Raw genomic sequence first — 20,456 nt, forward strand, 5'->3', positions numbered from 1 at the left:
CAAAAAGTTCTATAACTACTTTGATACGCTACGTAAATAAAAGTTTTGTACTTTAAATTTTTAGCTTTATGATATCTTTACAATTTTTGTTATATAACATTTTAATACAATCCAAGTTTTGTATAGAAATATTCTCATCTCACCTAGAAACTTGTATTAACAGTAATTAAAATACTTTTTCTCCACTGAATAATAGTTACTAGGTAAACTAAACTATTGCACAACTATGGTGCAATTTCCAAAAAACACATGTTATGTAAGAGGTGTTTTTGAGGAAATTTCTCACAGCTAATGCAATGTTTGGTTTTATTCAGCTTATATTTAAGTTGCAGATATAACAGAAACCTTTTTTTTATTGGCAAGACATGGTGCAAACACCTGTTGTGATTGTTTTTTCTCACTTGAAAAGCTAATTTATTGTTGTATTCAAGTGCTATGGTGATAACTAGCTAGTATTTTTTTTAATTATTAATAGTTTTTAATTTGTCATATTAGTGTCTAATGGAATACTACAAATTTATCAAATTACAATATATTAAACTATAATGCTTATCCTACGAAATTTTTTATTAGTATATAGTTTCAGTAAATAAATATATATAAATGACTAAAGAAAACATTAAGTTTTAGATTTATATTGAAATTTTCATTATAAATATTTAGAATAACATTTTAACATTCATATAAAAAAAAACTTTAAACTTATTCATTTAGAATTTTTTTATGAATAACATCACTTTCAAACTATCAAAAATAATGATTATTTTAAGTTTAAAGTTATATGTATACATTTCTATAACCTGAACTTTCTTAACAAATACTAATCTATCTTAACAAATCTATTCATGTTAAAAACTAGATGACTTTTTTTTTGTTTTCATACCAATAGATTAAATTTATCATGTTTGAAATCTTTCCTTTAAAAGTCAGATTATTTGAATTTTCTTGTAACTTATGTTTCTTATCTCATAAATCATTTCATTAAATGATTTTTTTAGTTATAACTTTTTGTTTTATAAAATTTGAATCTTTACACGAATATATTTGCTTCATCAGCTCTTTAATTTTATTTTTTTTTATAAAATGGAAGGTGATGGCTCGACAGTTGCCTCCAGAAAATAATTTTGTTTGGAATTGTGATCAGGGAGAACTAAAACTTTTCTACTGTAAGTTACATTGTTTTAAATATTTTACAATGTATAAATGAAAACATTGTGTTTCTTTTTTCTACAAGCATGCTAAAGTTATTTAAGAAAAAATTCAAAACCAGTGTAATTTCATTAAATATATTTGTATAAAAAAATTTGCTTTGAAATATGATTCATAAATGAAAATGACAAAAAAAACTAAATACAATAGTAGAATAAAAGCATTTCAAATTTATAATAAAGATATTATAACTTATATTTGCTAAAATTTCTGATTAATTTAAATGGTAAGTTATAGTGTAATTTTTACATTATACTTTTAATGCCCTCTAACATTAAAAAACAAGTTGTTGTTATTTAAAAAAAGTTTATTTAAATATGTTAAAAACTAAGGTTTTAATACATGTTTTAAAAAACAATTTATTGTAACATTTTAGTTTATATAAAAATATGTATTTAGATCTACAATAAACTTTCCACATAAGTCATTATTATTTTTTAAATTTAATAACCTTTAAAAAACAAAAGTATATTTGCAAACTAAATATAACTTCACATACCTATGTTTGAACTAACAACATAAACTGTGTACTAGGTGTTTTCTTAGCTAGTCAAATTTAAATTACATAAGCTTTTATGTTATTTGTACTTTTAAATTTTAAGATATGTAATTTAATAACTTGTCAATACTTTTTTCTCAGGAGATTTATTTTCACAATAACTTAAAACAATACTTTATATATTGAGTGGTGGAAATTTTATATTAGTTTTATATTTAGTAATGTAAATAGTTAAAAATAGTTTTTTTTAGTTTATAAGGATATTCAGTACTGTACAGAATACTTAGATATGTGTTTTTAGTGTATACTTATGACATTAACATTAAAAACATTTTTTACATACTTCAATTTGACTAATGTTGACATTTAAAGTAAGTTGAGCTATAAGTTAGTTAAACAAACTTTGCATTTTAGCTACTTGAATAATAACAATTAAAAGTAGTGTAGACAAAAAGTTTCATGATTTATTTTCAAAATAATATAAAGTTGGTATTTTACAGACTTGGTCTGTCTATATAGAATTATATCCTGCAAGGTACTTTTTAGCTTAAAAACATCTTGGGAGTTGAAATTATTTGAAGCTTTTTGTTTAAAATGTTTTGTAGTGTACTCTTATTTTGTTTTTATTAGTACAAAGTAGTTCTTATTAGTTGTTTATTTAATTGCCTTTTTACAAAGTTCTGATTTTTTTTTTAGAAAAAAAAATTGTTGTCTGCTTCGGCTACTGTTTAAATAGTCTGGCCTTAAAAAACAATTTTTGGTAAATCTGGCCTGCTAACTTAAAAATTGTGCACACCTGGAATTAAAGAAGCTACACAATTTGAACTACTAACTAACAATAAGTTTGAGGAAATTACAATTGTAATTATGTAGTGCTACTTTTTGTAGTTATTTTATTTAAAAACAACTAAATTTATTTAAAGTTGAAAAAGTTCTTCTGCTTAAAATATATCATAAGTTCATAAATAAAACATAAAAATTTATATTAATAACTTTTCAGATTGTTAAACTAATTTAAGTTTTCTTATGGCATTTTATATAAGTCATATTAATTGTTTGTAAATAAAAATTATAATGTCTAATAACAAATTTTATTAATAAGTAAAGTTTATAAGTTATTTCAGTACTTCCTATAAAACCATAAATACTTACTACATAAATTCATGGTGGTTTTTATTAACATTATTAAAGTTTTTTGTTTAGTATTTTAACATAAGATTGAACATTCAATAATTTTAGTTAGTTCAGACAAAAGAGTTTTGTTTTTTAAATGTAAAAATGCTTTTTGCACCAAAAAAATTCCTTTATAATGAAAAGGTGACATTGAAACATATTTTAGACCATAGGAATTTAAAGTGTTTTCTAATAAAATGTTATTATCACCTTATTTTTTTTAGTGTGTACTACAACACTTCAATATCTATTAACTACTACTTTTGTCACTTTAGTAAAAAATTAAAGTATTCCAACATATTTATATATTAAAAATAATATTGCCTTTTATATGAAGGCTTTAAGTACAAACTACCAGCCAGTTTTCATATAATTAAAAGAGAATAATTAACTCTTAAGATGTTGTTACATTTGTAAAAAGTTTCCAATACAAACGTATGGACCGCTAATTTTTGGGATCATATTTGTCAGAAATTTAAAAAAACACTAAAAGTCTCTTTTCTTCTTAATTTTTTGAATTTGAGCTAGAGACCTCTAACTTTTAGAAATTGTTCATTTTACAGTTTAAAAGACTTTGAATGTTGCAATTTCAAAAATGTTAAAAAATAAATATTTTAGATTAAAAAATAGTTTTTATTTTTTGATAAAAATTTCATTTTTGAAAAAAAAAAATCCTGCATTTAATCTTTTTTAAGTTTAATAATTGACTTTTTGCGAAAATTTGAAGAAGATTGGTTAACAAATGAAGGAGAAGATAGATTTTTAGTGAAGTAGTCTTTTTTGCATTTTTGGTTTGCGTCTTCCACTAAGAATCTATTGAGGTCACCAAATTTAATCGCTTATATCTCAAAAATTACTTTAAATTTTTAAAAGCGCTTAAAAATTTCTGATAGCTCAGATAAAACTTTATAAAATAAGATCAGCTTGTGAAAATCAAGGTGGACCCCCCTATGCCCTTAATATTTGATATTTTGATATTATAACAACTGTAGTGAAACAGTTTTAAGCCACTTATACTTTTCAACAGATTGTGATGGGTCCTGTCTATATAACGACGAAAAAGTACTCATGTGTTGTTTGCAACGCTCAACAAAAATCTATGAAAAGGTGTACTAGATGCAAAAACAGATGGTTTTGGTGCGTTTTTTAATTAATTAGAAAACAATAGATCTTTTCATACTAGTAATACGCTTACTATAAACTATCAACTTAGTAGAGTAATTTTGTAAAGTTTTTGTTGAACAAAAATAAAAAATCAACCCAAGTTCCATTGATTAATAAAGTTTTTTTTAAGTTTACATTTTAACTTGACTCAACAAAACGTAGTATATTCACTGCACATGTAAACTTGTTATATAGTGTTTTTATTAAAAATTCCGAAGTACAAGGTTAATAATACTAATTAAAATTAACTATCATAGCATTAGTGAATAAAGAGTGTTATATTAATTTAAGTTTTCTATGGCATGTAGAGTTTTCATGACCAAATAAAAAAAATTAAAGTTTTTTTTTCAAGTGTACATAAATAAAGAACATATGTCATATCAACTTTTTTTACTCATTTTATGTTGTTAAAAACATTTAGAAAATTGGTTTATATAATACATTATGAAGTATGTATACTTTGTTATACTTTATATATGTACTTTATTTGTAGTAGCTGTTTACTGGCACAATTGTACATACTGTAAAACTTGATTGATAACCTTTTTTTTTAACTTACAAATCACTTTGAAGTGTTTGATTCCATTAACAAGTTTGACTAATATTGCTTTGTTTGTTTCATTGTAATTTCAAATTTTAACATCAAAGTCTTTTTTTATTTTAAAATTTATTTAAAACATGTATTATAGATTCTATGTATACTATTGTTTTAAATATTTTGTTGATTAATAATTATTTGTAGTAAAGGGTAAATGTTTACAAGAAACTTTTATAGTTTATCTAATTAAACACTAAACTAAACAAAAAACAGCCATTAAACTTTTTTTGCATAATTTTTATCAGGCTATAACTTACTAAGAATGTTTTCTATCCTTAAATAATAGCAGTGGTGATTATTGTACCTGCAAATAAAGATATGCTTTTTGTTAAACCTGCAAATAAAACTTTTAATTATTTGTATATTGTCAATTGCGAGGGTATATACATAAAACATAAACAGCAAAAAATAAAATAAGGAGAGAAAAGTTACAGTATAGTTTACACACTGCACAAGCACATAAATAAAATGGGTAAAAGTCAAATTTGCACAAGCGAATAAAATTGCACAAAGACATTTTTGCACAAAGGGTCACTTTTGTACAAAGACACTTTTGCATGAGGGGACTTTTTGCACAAGCAGACAATTTGCACAGAGACACTTTTGCACGAAGGGTCATTTTTGCACGAGTGACAATTATTTATTTTTTTATTTTCACTATTACTGTTACCTCTATCCCTTACCCTTGGTCGGTAATTTATTTTTTTTTAATAGTTTTTTTCTATTAGATATTATTTGTTTTTTTATTTTACTGTCAGTGTTACCCCTTAACCTCGATCGATCGATATCTTTTTTTTTTTTAACTATTTTTTTTTATTGTGCAAAAATGACCTTCCGTGCAAAACTGATACTTGTGCAAAATTGTCACTCGTGCAATTTAGTCCCCTGGTGCAATTTTGTCTTCGTTCAATTTTGACACATTCCCGAATAAAATACATGGAATTGAATATTTGTTGCTTACAAACTAGTTTAAGGTTTTACATTTCTAGATTTTTTGAAATACAAAGTAAATCATCTAGACTGATAGGTTTTTTATAACAACCGAAATACCTTTTAGTATACATTGATCTGATATAGTGAATGCATCATCATTTAATGAAACTACTTATATTTTTCGAACAATAGGAGCTTTTTGTTATTGAAGTTAACACAATGTGCACCTTACTGCGTAATTTTGCTACTACTTTATTGATCACAGATAGTATTCATTGATTTGTTTCAATTCTTTCGCATCACCATAAAACTTTCCAGCTTGTTTTGGTGTAAAATTCTATTTATTACTTAACAGTATTGATTTTCTCCAGTCGAAAGCTCTTTGAATTTTTGCTTTCTTGTCTAAGTTAACTTTTTTGTTTTTGACAATTTATATATGTCTTGCTATTTAAATACATTTTTGTTTGGTCTTTGGTGTATGCGAGCGAGTTTTAAAGTTTTTAAAGCTACTAACACTTAACCAATGGAAATACTTGTGCAATTTTTTTTGTACTGATATTTGAAACGCATTAAAAAAAGTTATAACAACTGTTTTATTTTTTTAATTCATTGAAACCAATAGCTTATGATAAATGTTTTAGTAGTAAATTTTACGTTTATAGTATGTAGTAGAAGGTTAAATACTTTATTCACATTAATAGTTTAAAAGTTCTATATTAGTAATTTTATTAACTACTTTGCACTTGTTCATATGTAAATGCAAAGAAAATTTCTACTAGTTTTGTAATAACTTGTAAAAATTACAATCCCTTACGTGTATATAAATTATTCATTTATGTTTATAAGAGATTTTTAAGCGTTTTATTTTGAAAAAACTTGTATTTCTAGCTATGTTTTAACTGTTCTTTTCCTCTTAAGGTTTACTTTTCTCTTTTTAATATTTATTAATTTATACTAGTTACTCTTGATTTTATTTGTTTGAAAATAATTTATATTCCTTAATACTCTAATAACTAGTTTTTTTAACAGTACGACTTTTATAACATATTTGAAATATCATTAGTAGTTGTATACAAACTACTGCGCTAAAATAAAAACATTTTTTTAATTAACATTTTTTTAGGAAATAACTTTAATTAAAAAAAGTTCTTAAAGTTCAAAACACTTAGGTTTTATGATAGCTTTAAAATCAATAGTAGTATTTTCAAAATGTTTAAATATGTTTAATTAATAGATTGAAGAAAAACTATTCTAAATTTTGAATATAAAAACATTACAAGTTTATGTTAAAAGATTGTTAATTTTTGTTTCAGTATTTTTGCTTAATTATTGTTATAAATAAGACTTGTTTTTTTGTATTTCTCAAGTAGTTTAAGTAAATTGTTTAAAAAATAAATTCACATAAGCAGAAAGCGTGTGAGTCACTAGTTATGAAAAAATATAATTAACCTTTGGAATTACTTGAGAAAAAATCATTGTTTTTTCCTGATGCCTTTGTGATGTCATTAAAGTATTATTCCAACCGATGCTCATTAATCACCATGTTTTGATTTTTAATTACTATTTTATAAATTTAATGGTGTCAGGTATTTATTTTTTACTTAAGAATTTTCTCAAAGCTTTTTTTTATACTTTTGTTACAGCATAAATAGATTTATAGTACAAATTTTAATTTTAACTTATTATTATTCAATCCATATAACTATTTATTATTGAAAATTCCAACATGCGTAAGTTGTTCATTTTTCAATTAAAAATGTAATAATCTCAGTCATATCAACCATTTCTAGATTGTGTATTTTCAAAACATTTTTGCTTCAAAATTGTTAGCTTAAAAAAATAGCTTAAAATATTTTTTTTGTATAACTCAAGTCGTTTTTACTTGAAAGTACAGTTTTCCCAACATAAACCTCTGCCTTGTATTCCATGTAAATTTTATTACAAACGTGTTAACAGCTCTAGAGAGTGCCAAGTGTTGGATTGGAAGACGCACAGGGCCAAGTGCTTTCTGTGCGAGGACTACCTGCAGTCCCCCAAGCGGATAAAAGTTCTGCACAACAAGGAGTCGCTCACCGTGCTGCTGTGTGAGCAGTTGTCAGGTTGTTGTTTTCAAGTTTGAAACATAAGTGTTGGATTTTGTATGAAAGTGTGAATTATGAATGTGGTTTTATAGCGTATAAAAACTACAACTAGCTTTTGAGATGTTTTGATTTTTTGAAAAAAATTTTGATATTAAAGTTTAGACCATAATTTTGTCATGGTCATTTTTATTGGAACTATAATGTTCAATAAATTTATCAATAACTTTTTGTTTTTTAAGTTACAACCATCGAACTCCAAGGAATGATATTACATGTTAAAAAAAATACCAGTTAAAGTTGTAGATAAATAATTTTTGGTTTTCAATATTTTAGCTTCTTTTCCGATAATTACAAAGTTTCTAACAAGTGAATACAATTTTTAAAACTAGTAGTGGACTAACTGTAAAAACTTTAAGAAGATTGGCTCATAAATGAAGAAGAAAACATGTTTTTGTCGAAACAATCTTTTTACCCCTTTTATGTTGCGCCTTTTACAGTTAGCTTATTTATTTTAAATTTTTATTGTGGCCTTTTCCAACAATCGAGAGACTTTTGTTAGTTTCTTCTGTCTCTTCTAGCTGTTGCTAAACTTAAGTTGTATTTTTATAACTTTAAAATACAATAGAAGAAAGTGGTTTTGTTTCACTTCTTTACATCTTATTCGACAGTAGTTTAAGGCCGGTCTGTTCTATCTATTAATTGATTAGCTACCAATAATCCGGTTAGTGTAGCAATTGTCGGCTTTTATTTCTGAATGCCGAAAAGTTGACAGCTATTTCTTTCAAACTGTTTAGTAATTTTTTCTAAATATTCCTACGAATGTTTCAAATTTTATTATAGTTGTATGTAGAAAAAAAAACTGTATTTAGTTTCAAACAACAAAAAAACCTAAATCTACGTTATTTTATTTTTTTTTAACAAATAACTTTGATTAAATTTTCAAATAATCTGATTACTCAGAAAAAGAGTCTAATTAACAAACAATAATTGTGATTCATGATAAAAATATATTTAAAAACAATTATTTCAAAAAAACATCAAAGATTTTATTTGCTTGTTTTTTTTTGTACGTATACTTTTTGATAACGATATCAAAAATTCTGAATTTAGATAAATATATTGTCATTGTATAACACATATAAAATAAGTGATTTCTTAATCATCATTTTGATGAATTATCAGATAAAGTTAACGATTTAAGCAATATAGCAGCATAAAACCAACAACCATTTTTTTTTTCTAAAAATAATATTTGTTCCCTAATAGTAGTCATTCATAATTTGATGGTTTATGTTAATATAGGTAGAACTAGATTTGAACACGAGCTAAAAAGCTAATAAAATCTTATTGAAGAAAACTTTTAAAATTTAATTTTGTTTATTCCAACTTGAAAAATATATTTTTAAAAAAAGGTTAAATACATACAGGGAAGCGAATAATGCAGGAGATATCGGAGCAGCTGCGCATACCCATGTGCCGGTTGAAGGTTGTTTGCAGGGGAAAAATATTGACCGAATCCAACTGCCACCACCACATATTCGTCAAGAAGATCAGCAAGTTCATGGTTGGTCTTTGAAAAAAAAATAATTTAAGAAGTTGGTGAATGGTTTGTAGACAAATTAGACATATGTTTAGTAGAAAAAATAACTGATTTATATATGTTTTGGACTTGATGCTTATACTTGAAAGTTTTTTGTTTTGATTTGTTTTTAATTCGTGTTTGTTTAACTTGAGTATATGTATAATGATTTAATAGGAGTAAATTGTTAGTGTGAAGGTAACACTAATGAAATAAATGGAATTTTTTGACCTAATATTAATTTTAATAGTTTTACTTTGTTTTATAGACATTTTAAACTGTTTTGAAACTGTTTTGAAACCTGAATTATTTAAAAGCTAATAAACTAGTTTGAGTAAACCCCAAGTGAAACTTTTGAAATACCATTTTTTTCAAACTTAGTTTACACGGTAAAGTTTTCAATAATCAAACCTAAGAATTGTGATAGTAAATTTAAACAAAAAATGGTAATGTTAGATGCGTTTATTTGATTTAAGTGGCTCAGGTTTTGATGCCTGAGTTTAGCGTTGGACAACAAACTAACAATCATGATACCTATGTAAAACAAGCTGAGTACGCTGAAAAAGTAATAACTAGACACAGTTTATTTTTGGATGTTAGTTTCTGAAAAGTTAGCTATGAAAATTAAACTAAAAAAAACAATGTTTTGTTATTATTTAAACTACATAAGTAGCAGTAGATAATTAGTAGCGACCCATTAATTTTTTATTAAATTTTTAAGTCTTAATTTTTTTAATAACTACTATGTCATTGATTTATTCGACTGTCAAAAACAATTAGTTAATTTTTATTTGAAATTTCGGCTAGAGAGTATTTTTAGCTTTCAAAAAACACTTGGTTTAGTAATAAAACTAAATACTCTTGCTGTTTAATTTAATTTAAAGTTCAATTATTTTATTCCTGTTGAATATCTAAGAATAATGATTTTTTTTGTTGTAGCAGTTTAAATATTTTCATTTCTTAATTCACTCGACCAAAGTTATGTTAGAGGTTTCACTGAAAACATTTCAAAACTTTCTAAGTTTTAAGTTTGATCAAAAAAGATAAGTTTAAACAGCATTCAGCTGTTTTGTTTTGACTGAATAACATGTTTGATTATAATAAATAAGCTGTTTTATCAATTATTAAAGTAAAAGTTTTATCATCTACTCATTGTTTTTATACATTTCAAAACATTCAAAGCATTTTATATATTTAATTTTAACATTTCAAAACTGTTTTAGTTGCAACACTAAAAGTTTTTTGTTATGTAAGATAGTTAATGTCTACCAACAATAGATATTGGAAAAAAAAATTTAATATAGCTCTTAAATTTAGTCTTACCTAATAACTAAATTATTATGACTAGTAAAAACAAGATTTTTTAACTAAAACTTTAAACTTAAACTCTAAAACTTTCAGCACATACTTAAAATTCTTGATGGTTATTGTTATAAAAACTGTTTTTTGTTTAGTCAGAATATGTACATTGTGAATATTTTATTAGTTTACTTTTTTAATAATTTGATAAGCTTCACGTAAAAATTAGATTTACGATTTTATTATATAACTAATAAATTATAATCATTCTTATTAACAGCTCTATACGAACTTAATGTCTTTCTATATTTATTAATTAATAACAACAGTTCCTTTACAAACTTGATAAAAATCACCCAACTTACACTTTCAATACCATAGAACTTATAGTTTAGTTTTGTAAATTTAAAAATTATTTTCAGGTATCTTGAAAAGTTATTGACATAAACATTAAGAGTTTGTTATAGGTAAATAAAAAGTACAGTTGTTTACTTAAAAAGCAGATGTATATCTGTAACTTAGATATAATTTAACTCTTTATGTTCTACAATATATTCTTTAAAGAAAAACAATAAAGGTTATGGTTTTTATAAAGACTAATCATCAAATTTTTAAGTTGGAAATTTTTTGCGTTTATTGTTCAATTACTGAAAAATATTTTTAAATTTTTTATTTAGACACATCAGAATTTTGAAATTTCTTTTGAGTGAAATAGTATTTGTACTAATGGTTTTGTTTTTAATAGAAAATTTCCGTAATGTAAAAATAGTAAAAGTTAATTTATTTGAGTATTTAGTTCTTGTCAGTGGGAAACTTAAAAGGGTATAACTATCATACTTTTTATTTAAACTATTGCAACAAAACTATTTTCTCATTCCTTTTAACTATTATACATCAGTTATTCGGTTATTTTATACGGTTTGAAATTAAATGCTTAAAAGTTTAAGTTTTTGCAAAATTTAATTAAAAATAACCTCTAAAATGGAATTTTTTCTTTTACGAAATATTGATTCAATTGAAATTTAAACTATAGGATATTCAAAAAATAGGTTTTTATGTAACACATTCTCTTTTTTTGACTAACACTATTTCTATAGTTATTTTCAAACCAACGTTATTCTCAGAAATATTATTTTTATAAATTTGTCTAAAATAAATAAATAAATAAACTTTTTAAATTTTTAACATTTCCTTAAAGTTAAAGTACATAAAAAAATATCCTGCTAATATTTAAAAGACATAAAATGTTAGAAATTTATCAGACCTATAACACTTGTAGTATAAAAATAGTTTCTTGATTTTAAGTTTTACTTAACTTAATTATTAAACAAGTTTTTATTCGATGTTGTAATTATTTTAGTCTATTTTTGGTGATATATTATGTAAAGTTTTATATTATTTCCAAGAATACACTGTAGTTTGTTACTAAAACTATTAAAAAAATTATATATGTTTGAATTACTTTGGGTAAATAACACACATTTTGGGCTTGTTTATTTTTACGTACGTTTAGTCTTTTTAAATAAAATACATTTTACATATCTTAACCTTTACGACAAAAATATAACTTAGTTAAAAACAAAAAACTAAATAAGCAACAAACAACAAGTTTATAAGCGTTCAAATTATGGCTACTGACGCTTAAAGTGATTTACTAAATTAAGATAAAGTCTTTTAAATAGCCAGTATAATTTAATGGTAAAGTTTAAATTGTTTATTTATTTGTATACCATGTTTTTAGGGTTTTTATTGGCATCTAAAAAAATTATCATCCTTAAAGCTATCGGTCCTATTCAGTCTTTTATTTTTATTTTTATGTGTTTAGCTTACATTATTTTCTGATTTTGTCACAGTGAGATTCTTGGAAAGTAAGTATATTTTTTTATTCTTTGGGGTTTAACTAGATTGTTTTAAATTGTTAATGTATATAATTTTCAAGTTTAAGAGCAGGTTTAAGTTATCAAAGGAAGGAAAATATAATAATAATAATAATAATAATACACTTAGTTTTTTTTTTGGTTTTCCAAAGGGTAAGGGTTGGTTTTAATACGTCAAAAATATTTTTTGTATCATTTAAAAAAAGTTTTGTGTCGAAAAATAAAACAATATAAAATAACTTTTATTTTGTTTAAAATTTATTTTGGTAGTTATTATATCTGATTCATTAAAAAAAACCTTTTAATACTTAGTATATCTTGAAATGTTTAGAATATTGTAATTAAGTATGTTTAAAATAAACAAAATACAATACTTTAAATGTAGTTGTATTACAGCATTTAAAATCTGATTACATTTAAATTTAAACTAGTTATAAAAAAATTACTAAATTACGTATAAATAGTATCTAATAAAATTTCATTGAAGCTTCATATAGCGGTAGATTTCCTCATTAACAGTATAAGTTAACGTTATTTTGTTTTATTATACCTGAGTTGTTTTTATAAAATACTTTAACACTTAAATATCTTAAAATAATTTAAATGTTGTGAAATACTGTGTTTTAAATTAACAATATGTAGTATGTCATTGTATTTGTATTACAAAACTCAAAACTTTAGTTTCATTGTTATTAAGTCACGTATGAATAAATAGTGTTTAATTAGATTTCTATTGAAGTTTGTGTATTTGTAGAGAGGAAGAATTCCTCATAAACTTCCTCGTTTGTATATTGCAAAGCTTTGACAAACATATAACTTATTTAATGCATACAGTTTCTAATAAATATAATACACTTACAAACGACGTCATTCTTAGATAAAAGCAATGGTTATCTTGCATTTTTCCTATGTAAACACCAAGTTCAAAAAAGTTTTCCTTACAATTGTTTGTGTTGCGAAAAGTGTTGAAAGTTATTGCGCTAAGTTAACTCAACATTCAAATAGAACGTGGAAATTTTTTCTACGCACGTCCGCAATAATTGTCTATGCTTTCGTACTTTGTAAGGTTTTTAAGTGCAAGAGTGTTGCGAGTTGGTTATTTTATGGTCTGGTACGTAATAGAAGTTATCAGAACGCTTGTGGATTTTTGCGCTAATCATGATTGCAATCTAACATTTTTTTCAATTTTTTGTTGTTTTAAAATAGCTAATGAAATTTGTGATATGGCTTTTGTATGTTTTTTTTTGTTAAAAAAATCTTTTAATTTTTACTTCAGTATTTTTTATATTAATTATTGTTTGCTATAGCATCCTTTATAATTGGGTAATGATGTTTTTACTTTTATCTAAAAGTTTATAAACTTTATTACTAAACTATCAAGGTACTTACTTGTTTATAGTTATTACATGTGATTTAAAATTAAAATAAGTATTATTATTACAAATGAAGTTTGAATATAGCTTAATCTCAATTAAAGCTGTTGTTTGCAGTCAGAACTATTTAATACAAATAAGTTATGCGTTGTATATTTTATTTAAAAAAAGCATTTTTAGAAAAGTAAATATAAGAACTTTATTTTTAATAATTATAATAAAGTATTTTGTATGCACAATATTTAGTAATTAAGTTTTCAAACGCAGTAACCTTTAACTTTCATTATTTTAACCATGTGTTCGGTCAAGCAAGGTATGTTTTGTTTAGTTTTAGTTTACATTTGTTCACTCTTCAACACCTCTTAGTTTTTTTTTTTGATTTAAGATAAATTATATATTCCGTTTGACAGTTCAATTAAACATCTTGCGAAAATAAATTTTCATCAAGTGCATAGCTTGACCAACGAAAAAATTTTTGAAGTTTTTTTTTTTTTTTTTTTTTAATTAAAAAAAATCTTTTTACATCTATTTAAACTTCAAAACTTTGAACCAATTTCAAACAATTTCGCTCAACTCCAATCGAACGTGCAGGCGTTCGGCGAGCAGCGCGAGGTGGAAGGGGACCTGTCGAGCGAGGACATCAACCACGTGGTGGACAAGGCGCGGGTGGGCCGCAACGAGGCGATCAGGGCGCTGAGGAGGTGCAAGGGGAGCGTGGTGGACGCCATACTCATGGTCGGGTAGCAGGAGGGAAACTCTGCGTTGAAACTATTGTTCTGCGTTGTAACTATTGTTCTTGTCGTTTTTGTTTATTATTCTCTCGTCACGTTGGAACCTAAATAGAAAATGTATGGTGACATTAAAACACAAGTGCGAACAACTTCCGTGCGGGTGACACTTTTCCATTGGTGTTTGATGAATAAAAAATAAATACACTGACTGTTGCAAAGTTATGCATTGGTAAGTTTAGATTCACCCATGGAAAAGTGTCACCCTTTTACAATTGATGCTACATCAAAAGTTTGCTGAAACTAAAAAGTTTGTTTTCTTATACTTTTAGTTGGAATGCTTAAAAACTCAATATTATTTACATGTTTTTTAAGACAATTTTTTTGATGTGTTTCATAAAGAAGTATTTTAAAAACTTCCTGTTGAAGTTAAGGCTAAAACAAGTAGCAACAATACCTTAAGAAGTGTATACTTATAGAAGAAGTAAATAAAAAATTACAAATTTGATTAACGTTGAGTTCTTTTTTTATTAGTAGTTTGAAAAATTTAAATACATTTTAGTTTTACTTTATTCGTTTGTTACCCTAATTTTTCTGCGTTGTTGTAATAAAGTTTGTTTTTGTTAAGTACAAAATTTATTATGCACTAATTATTTTTTAACCTTTATAAAGCTAATTATAGTTTATTTTAACTTGTTTCAAGTTTATATCACTCTTAATTAGTGCATACTATAAATTTTGTACTTAAAAAACACTACTAAAACTTGTCGTTAAAACTTGTTTTGAATTTTCTTGTTGTTGAAATTATTTGGTTTGCTTTTGATTTTTTGGTGTTACAATATTTTTAAAAAGAGTATTCTTTTTTTTATTTTTTAAAAACCACATAAAATGCTCTGTTTACCAAAAAATCTTAACACATATATATATAAGTATATATTGCTGTATATATATATATATATGCTCTAATATATATTGTATATATATTTTATAAAATAATAGCTGTTTATTTCATTTTTCTTTTCAATATATTATCTATATTAGATAAAATGATCATTAAACTATATAAAGTTTCAGTACATTGTAAACATTAATAAACTCAGCATAAAAAAGCTCTATTTTACTATATATTAGAATTAAACTATTTTTGCAACTAAAAAATATTTCTTTTTTCATCAAAACTAAATTTTTACTTTAAATTAAATTCCACTTTAAACAATTTATAAGTTTTGATTTCACTCAAATTGTAAATGTAATTTTCTAAAACACTTTGCAAAATTCAAATATTTTTAATTAACAGTTATTCATTTCAAAACCTAAAGTGGTATTTTTTTGTTTTTAATCGTAAGTCGTTCATCATATTTATTACTATGATAAAAAAAAATCTTAACAAGTTACAACCGAATTTCTAAACCCGCAACTTATATTTGAGCTACAACGGATAAACAGTTTTAAATTCAATATATTACCTACAATATTTATTTAGTTGTTAGTAAGAAGCATTGCTATTTCGAAGGATGCAGTTTTGCAATTAAACAAACGTTGGTCTTTATAAAAACACTAACTAAACACTAGTCTCATTAAAAAAATAAACTTTTTTTAAGTGAGTAAGTTCACAAGACTAATTTTCTAAAAGTATGGGAACCATCTTAACATTTAAATGAAACATTTTTTTATTCTTATTAGTGTTGTAAATATTAGGTGAAAAATAAAACTTAGTAACGGAGATAGCTCAAATTAAGTAAAAAGGTGTTTAAACTTAAACAATTTAAGCAAACAGTCAGATATATTAACATTATTTAGTACAAAATTCTTTTCTAGTAAAGGAAAAACCAATTAAAATTAAAAAAAAACTCGCTAATTGGAGGTATGATGTAATTTGCTTAAACATTTAAAAAATACAACAACGCATAAATAAATATATTACTAATTATAATATTTATATTGTTTTAATTTATTTATGTTTTTATTTTCAAGAATAGCTTGAAACCTATTTAAATAAAATTGTATTTGTTTTTATTAATTTAGCTAAACTGATGTAAACTTAAAACATTATAGCAAAAGTTTAAGAAATTAAGAAATTTATTAAAAAAAGAAATTAGTAGTTTTTATATCAGTAAGTTGTGTTAACAAAAATATCTAAGTTGTTCTTTTAGAATTGTAAATAATGATTAGTTTTAAATTTGTTAAATTTAATTTATTTTCAATTTGTTAAATTTAATTTATTTTCAATTTGTTTTTTATATTTAAGAGTTTTTTTATCAGTTATGTAATCTTCGGAAACTGCTATTAATTTGTACTAGATAAGCTATTTTTATAAACCGTTGAAAGTTTTTTACCAGAAATGCTTACATAAAGTGTTAGTTTGTTTTTCTTAGAATTGTTTTGTCCAAGTAACTTTATCCGAGTGAACTTTTACGAATGTTGAAGGTATTTAAATTTAACATTTTGCAAAAATGTTCGTAAGGTTTTTTTTTTTGAGCTTTAATCTTGTTTATTACGTTCTCGCTGATAATATATTTGTTGAATTTCTCAAATTAGTTTTTGCTAATAATTGGTGGAACTAAAGAATTTTCTTTTTACTTGTTGTTTCGGGACGACTAATTTTGAAGCTTACTTTCTTTAAAATACTATGAAAAACATACAAACTAAAAATCAAACATTTTTTAAAGCATATAGTTAAATATCTTAGAGATGTACTTCAAAACTTATAGTTGATAAAATACTTGTTTAAACTTTTACAGCTTACCTTTGAGTTTAGTTTTTTTCGTACTTAAAGTTATAATATTTTGTTTTCGAAGTAGTTAGTGTAAATTATGATATATTTTTGTATAGTTTTGTATCATTTTCGGCTTTTTTATATTTGAAGAGCTGTTTTTCAGCGAAACGTCTTCATAAATAAATATGAACATAAATGTTTGTGCAATTAACAAATTATAATTTTTAAAGAATACATTTTTTAGAATAATATGTTTATCTATTACTTTCTTAAGTAGGTTTGCTCAAAAGTTTGTTATATAACACAGTGTTTTATTTTTTAAGTATTCTGTGTTCCGACTTTAAAAACAAAACATTTTTTATCAACATTATAACATTAAAAGAAACAACAGTCAATACTACCGTAATGACGTTTTATTCCCTGACAAAACTCTAAATAACTTTGCAATTATCCACATACTATTTTAAATATGATTTAAGGTATTTAAAAAACTTATGTTAGCTGCTTTAAGTTCAAGCATTAGGTTACTTAGTGTAAGATAAAAGGTTACAAGCACGTATACAGACTTTATTAATTTTTACAAAAAAAACCTTTTGCTCTTTTACACAGCTGCTAGATAACTCTAAAAAGCATAAGTTCACTTCTGAAGCTATGAACTTTAACAGTAATAAACTATAAGAGGTGTACTATTTTGTGTAATTTATTTACTTGTCTTAAATCAATTCCATTAAAAGTTAACTTGAAATTTTAACTGGATGACCAAAAGTACGGTTTGTTCACCAAATTCTTGTATCAATCTTTTCATCACTTTTTTGTGTTTAGAAATATAAGTTAAACAAAACAAAATAAACTAATATATTGAGTTTATTGTGAAGATAAAAAGGGTTTCAAAATAGTTTGCACTTTTTTTTCTAAGGATAAACAATGGTTAAGAATTCTGCAAAGTTTCGCTCAAAAGTCTGTTTGAAATTAAAAAAAGCTTTCTGTAAAATGTCTTGCTTTAAAGCTTTTTAATATTTTTTTATTATTAGTTATAATTACTATTTTAAATAAAAAATATTATTTTTTACCTTAAATTAAAATCTTTATAGTTATAGAAAAAATAAGTTTTTACTATGTTTTACACTGTAGTGAATGTTTGACACAAGTAAACTTTAAAATGCAAATCAAGCGATTTGAATTCTTTTTTTCTACATTTAAAAAGCAGGTTTTTAAGTATAGTAGCATTAGGTATGAATATTATTAAGATTATTTTGAAATACTTTAAGTTTTCTTAAATGATGAGATTTAAAAATACGTATTTTTCTTTTCATTATAAATCTTCTTTCATGTGTTCTTAAATAAAAAGTTTATAACTAAAGAAACTAATTTGCTAATTAAAATATTCATATTATTTAAAAAAAACTTTATTACTTGCAGTTTTAGAATGCGCTATTTTTAGTTTAAGATTTCAGTAATCAAAGTTTTTGTTGGTAAAACCTTATACTTAATTAAAGCTGCATGAACTATTGACTTAATCAACAATATCTAGTTAATACTACTTTTGTATCTAAGTATAAATTACTTTTTTTTTTGCGGATTACGTGAGCCCAAATATGATTTAAAACTGATTACATTATAAATTACTATACTTGTATTTTAACAAATAAATTTAATAATAGTTTTATAAAATATTAATTTGTTAAAAAGTTGTCATTAAGCATGAAGTTAGTTATTAGTATTAAATTTAAATAAATTTTTGAATTTATAATTTATACACTTGCAACAACAAGTTTAAACAAATTTAAAAATTTTATTTCTTAAAAACATGTTATTAGCCAACAAACTACATGAACCTATTTCAGATGAAGTTATTTTATTTCTTCATAATTTTATTCATTAACACTTTTTTTTAAGGTAAGTTTAATCTTAAATGCTTTAAACAGCTCTTGCTATTACAACTTATACAGATTTTGCCTTAATGAAGCGGTAAAGTATACGTTTTATAACTTTTTTGTACTTTTACATCTAACATTGCTTTTTGTTTCCAAAAAAAATAAAAATTGTATCATTAAAAAAAACACTTTAACTCTGTTTTGATATTTTTAACTTTTATTTAACTGCTTTGACTTAGAAATACACTTTCATAAGACCTTTTTATTCTAAATAGTCAGATTTTTTGTTTTGAAACATAAACTCAAAGCAGCAGTTTACTAAATATGAAATATAAGATCAGACGTACGTATTTCAACTTTGTTAATCACACTTTTATAAAACAAAACAACTGATTTGCCTTCTTATCTAGTTGTTAAATTACAATTTTTGAACATTTTTGGTGCAAGTATAGCATTAATAAATGTGTTAAATTTATGAAAACTCAAACAACTGTTTTTTGAAATATTAGCAGGTACATAGAATGCTTCAACTGTAAATGATTTAAAAATACTAATAAAACAAAATGCAAAGTCTTAATAAGTAATCCAGTTATTTAGTTTTAGTAAAATAATTTAAATATAAACCTAAGTAATGTTTTTATTGACAGTATGGAAACTTTGCCAAACATTGTCGAGCTAGCAAACATCAAAAACGGAATATTTTACACATAAGAAACTAAAATGAAGTACTAATCAAAACTATTAGTTATTTTGTCTTCACAAAAAAAAAACATATTTAATGATTTGTAAATAAACTACTTATTCAAACAGCACCATTTGAAATAACTTAAATAAAAACTTAACTTTAACCAAAAACAAATTATACTTTTGAAAACAAACTAGTAGCAGGCGTAAACAATTATCATACAACTTCAGGAAAAAAATATATTGTGAAATTACGGTTTTACTAATGTTGTAAAACTAAAAACAATATGTTTTTTGGTCTTAAGTTTCCAAAGTTTAAAATAAAACTCATTGAACTGTAAAATCATTTATAAATAGTTTTTTTTAAGCACTTTTGATTGCTTTAATTATATGAAAAGCTTCTAATTCAATTTGTGCAACTTTGGTAATAATAGAAATTTTATACAGTTTGTTCATTTTTTCAATTTTTAACGAGGGGACACTTTTGCACGGCAACTCTTTTGCATTAGCGTCACTTTAGCACGGCGTTACATTTGCATGGCGACATCTTTGCGTGACGACATCTTTGCACGGCAAACTCTTCGTACGGAAATATTTATGCACGGCGACACTTATAAACAGAAGGTTAATTTTGAATGGAGCTTCAATTTTTCACGGCTACAATTTTGC

The 20,456-nt window shown here is 24.1% G+C and overlaps 1 protein-coding gene across 1 annotated transcript; it reads left to right on the forward strand.

Annotated features, from left to right (window-relative positions):
* The first annotated feature begins 1,051 nt into the window (after positions 1-1,051).
* Positions 1,052-15,416, forward strand: LOC145838377 (uncharacterized). The gene is made up of 5 exons (XM_082945955.1): positions 1,052-1,166; positions 3,909-4,018; positions 7,533-7,675; positions 9,085-9,221; positions 14,377-15,416. The coding sequence occupies exons 2-5, from the start codon at positions 3,915-3,917 to the stop codon at positions 14,527-14,529; spliced, it is 537 nt and encodes a 178-aa protein (XP_082802081.1). The 5' UTR covers positions 1,052-1,166; positions 3,909-3,914; the 3' UTR covers positions 14,530-15,416.
* The last annotated feature ends 5,040 nt before the right edge of the window (positions 15,417-20,456 follow it).

The sequence above is a fragment of the Thalia democratica genome, chromosome 6 (assembly GCF_965202585.1).
Source record: "Thalia democratica chromosome 6, ktThaDemo2.hap1.1, whole genome shotgun sequence".
Taxonomy (NCBI): domain Eukaryota; kingdom Metazoa; phylum Chordata; class Thaliacea; order Salpida; family Salpidae; genus Thalia; species Thalia democratica.

Bases quoted from the DNA above. Each gene is read 5' to 3' on its own strand.
- LOC145838377 (XM_082945955.1), top strand. From the start codon at position 3,915: ATGGGTCCTGTCTATATAACGACGAAAAAGTACTCATGTGTTGTTTGC. The intron at 4,019-7,532 runs GTGCGTTTTTTA...ACGTGTTAACAG, and splicing joins TGCAAAAACAGATGGTTTTG to CTCTAGAGAGTGCCAAGTGT. The intron at 7,676-9,084 runs GTTGTTGTTTTC...AAATACATACAG, and splicing joins GCTGTGTGAGCAGTTGTCAG to GGAAGCGAATAATGCAGGAG.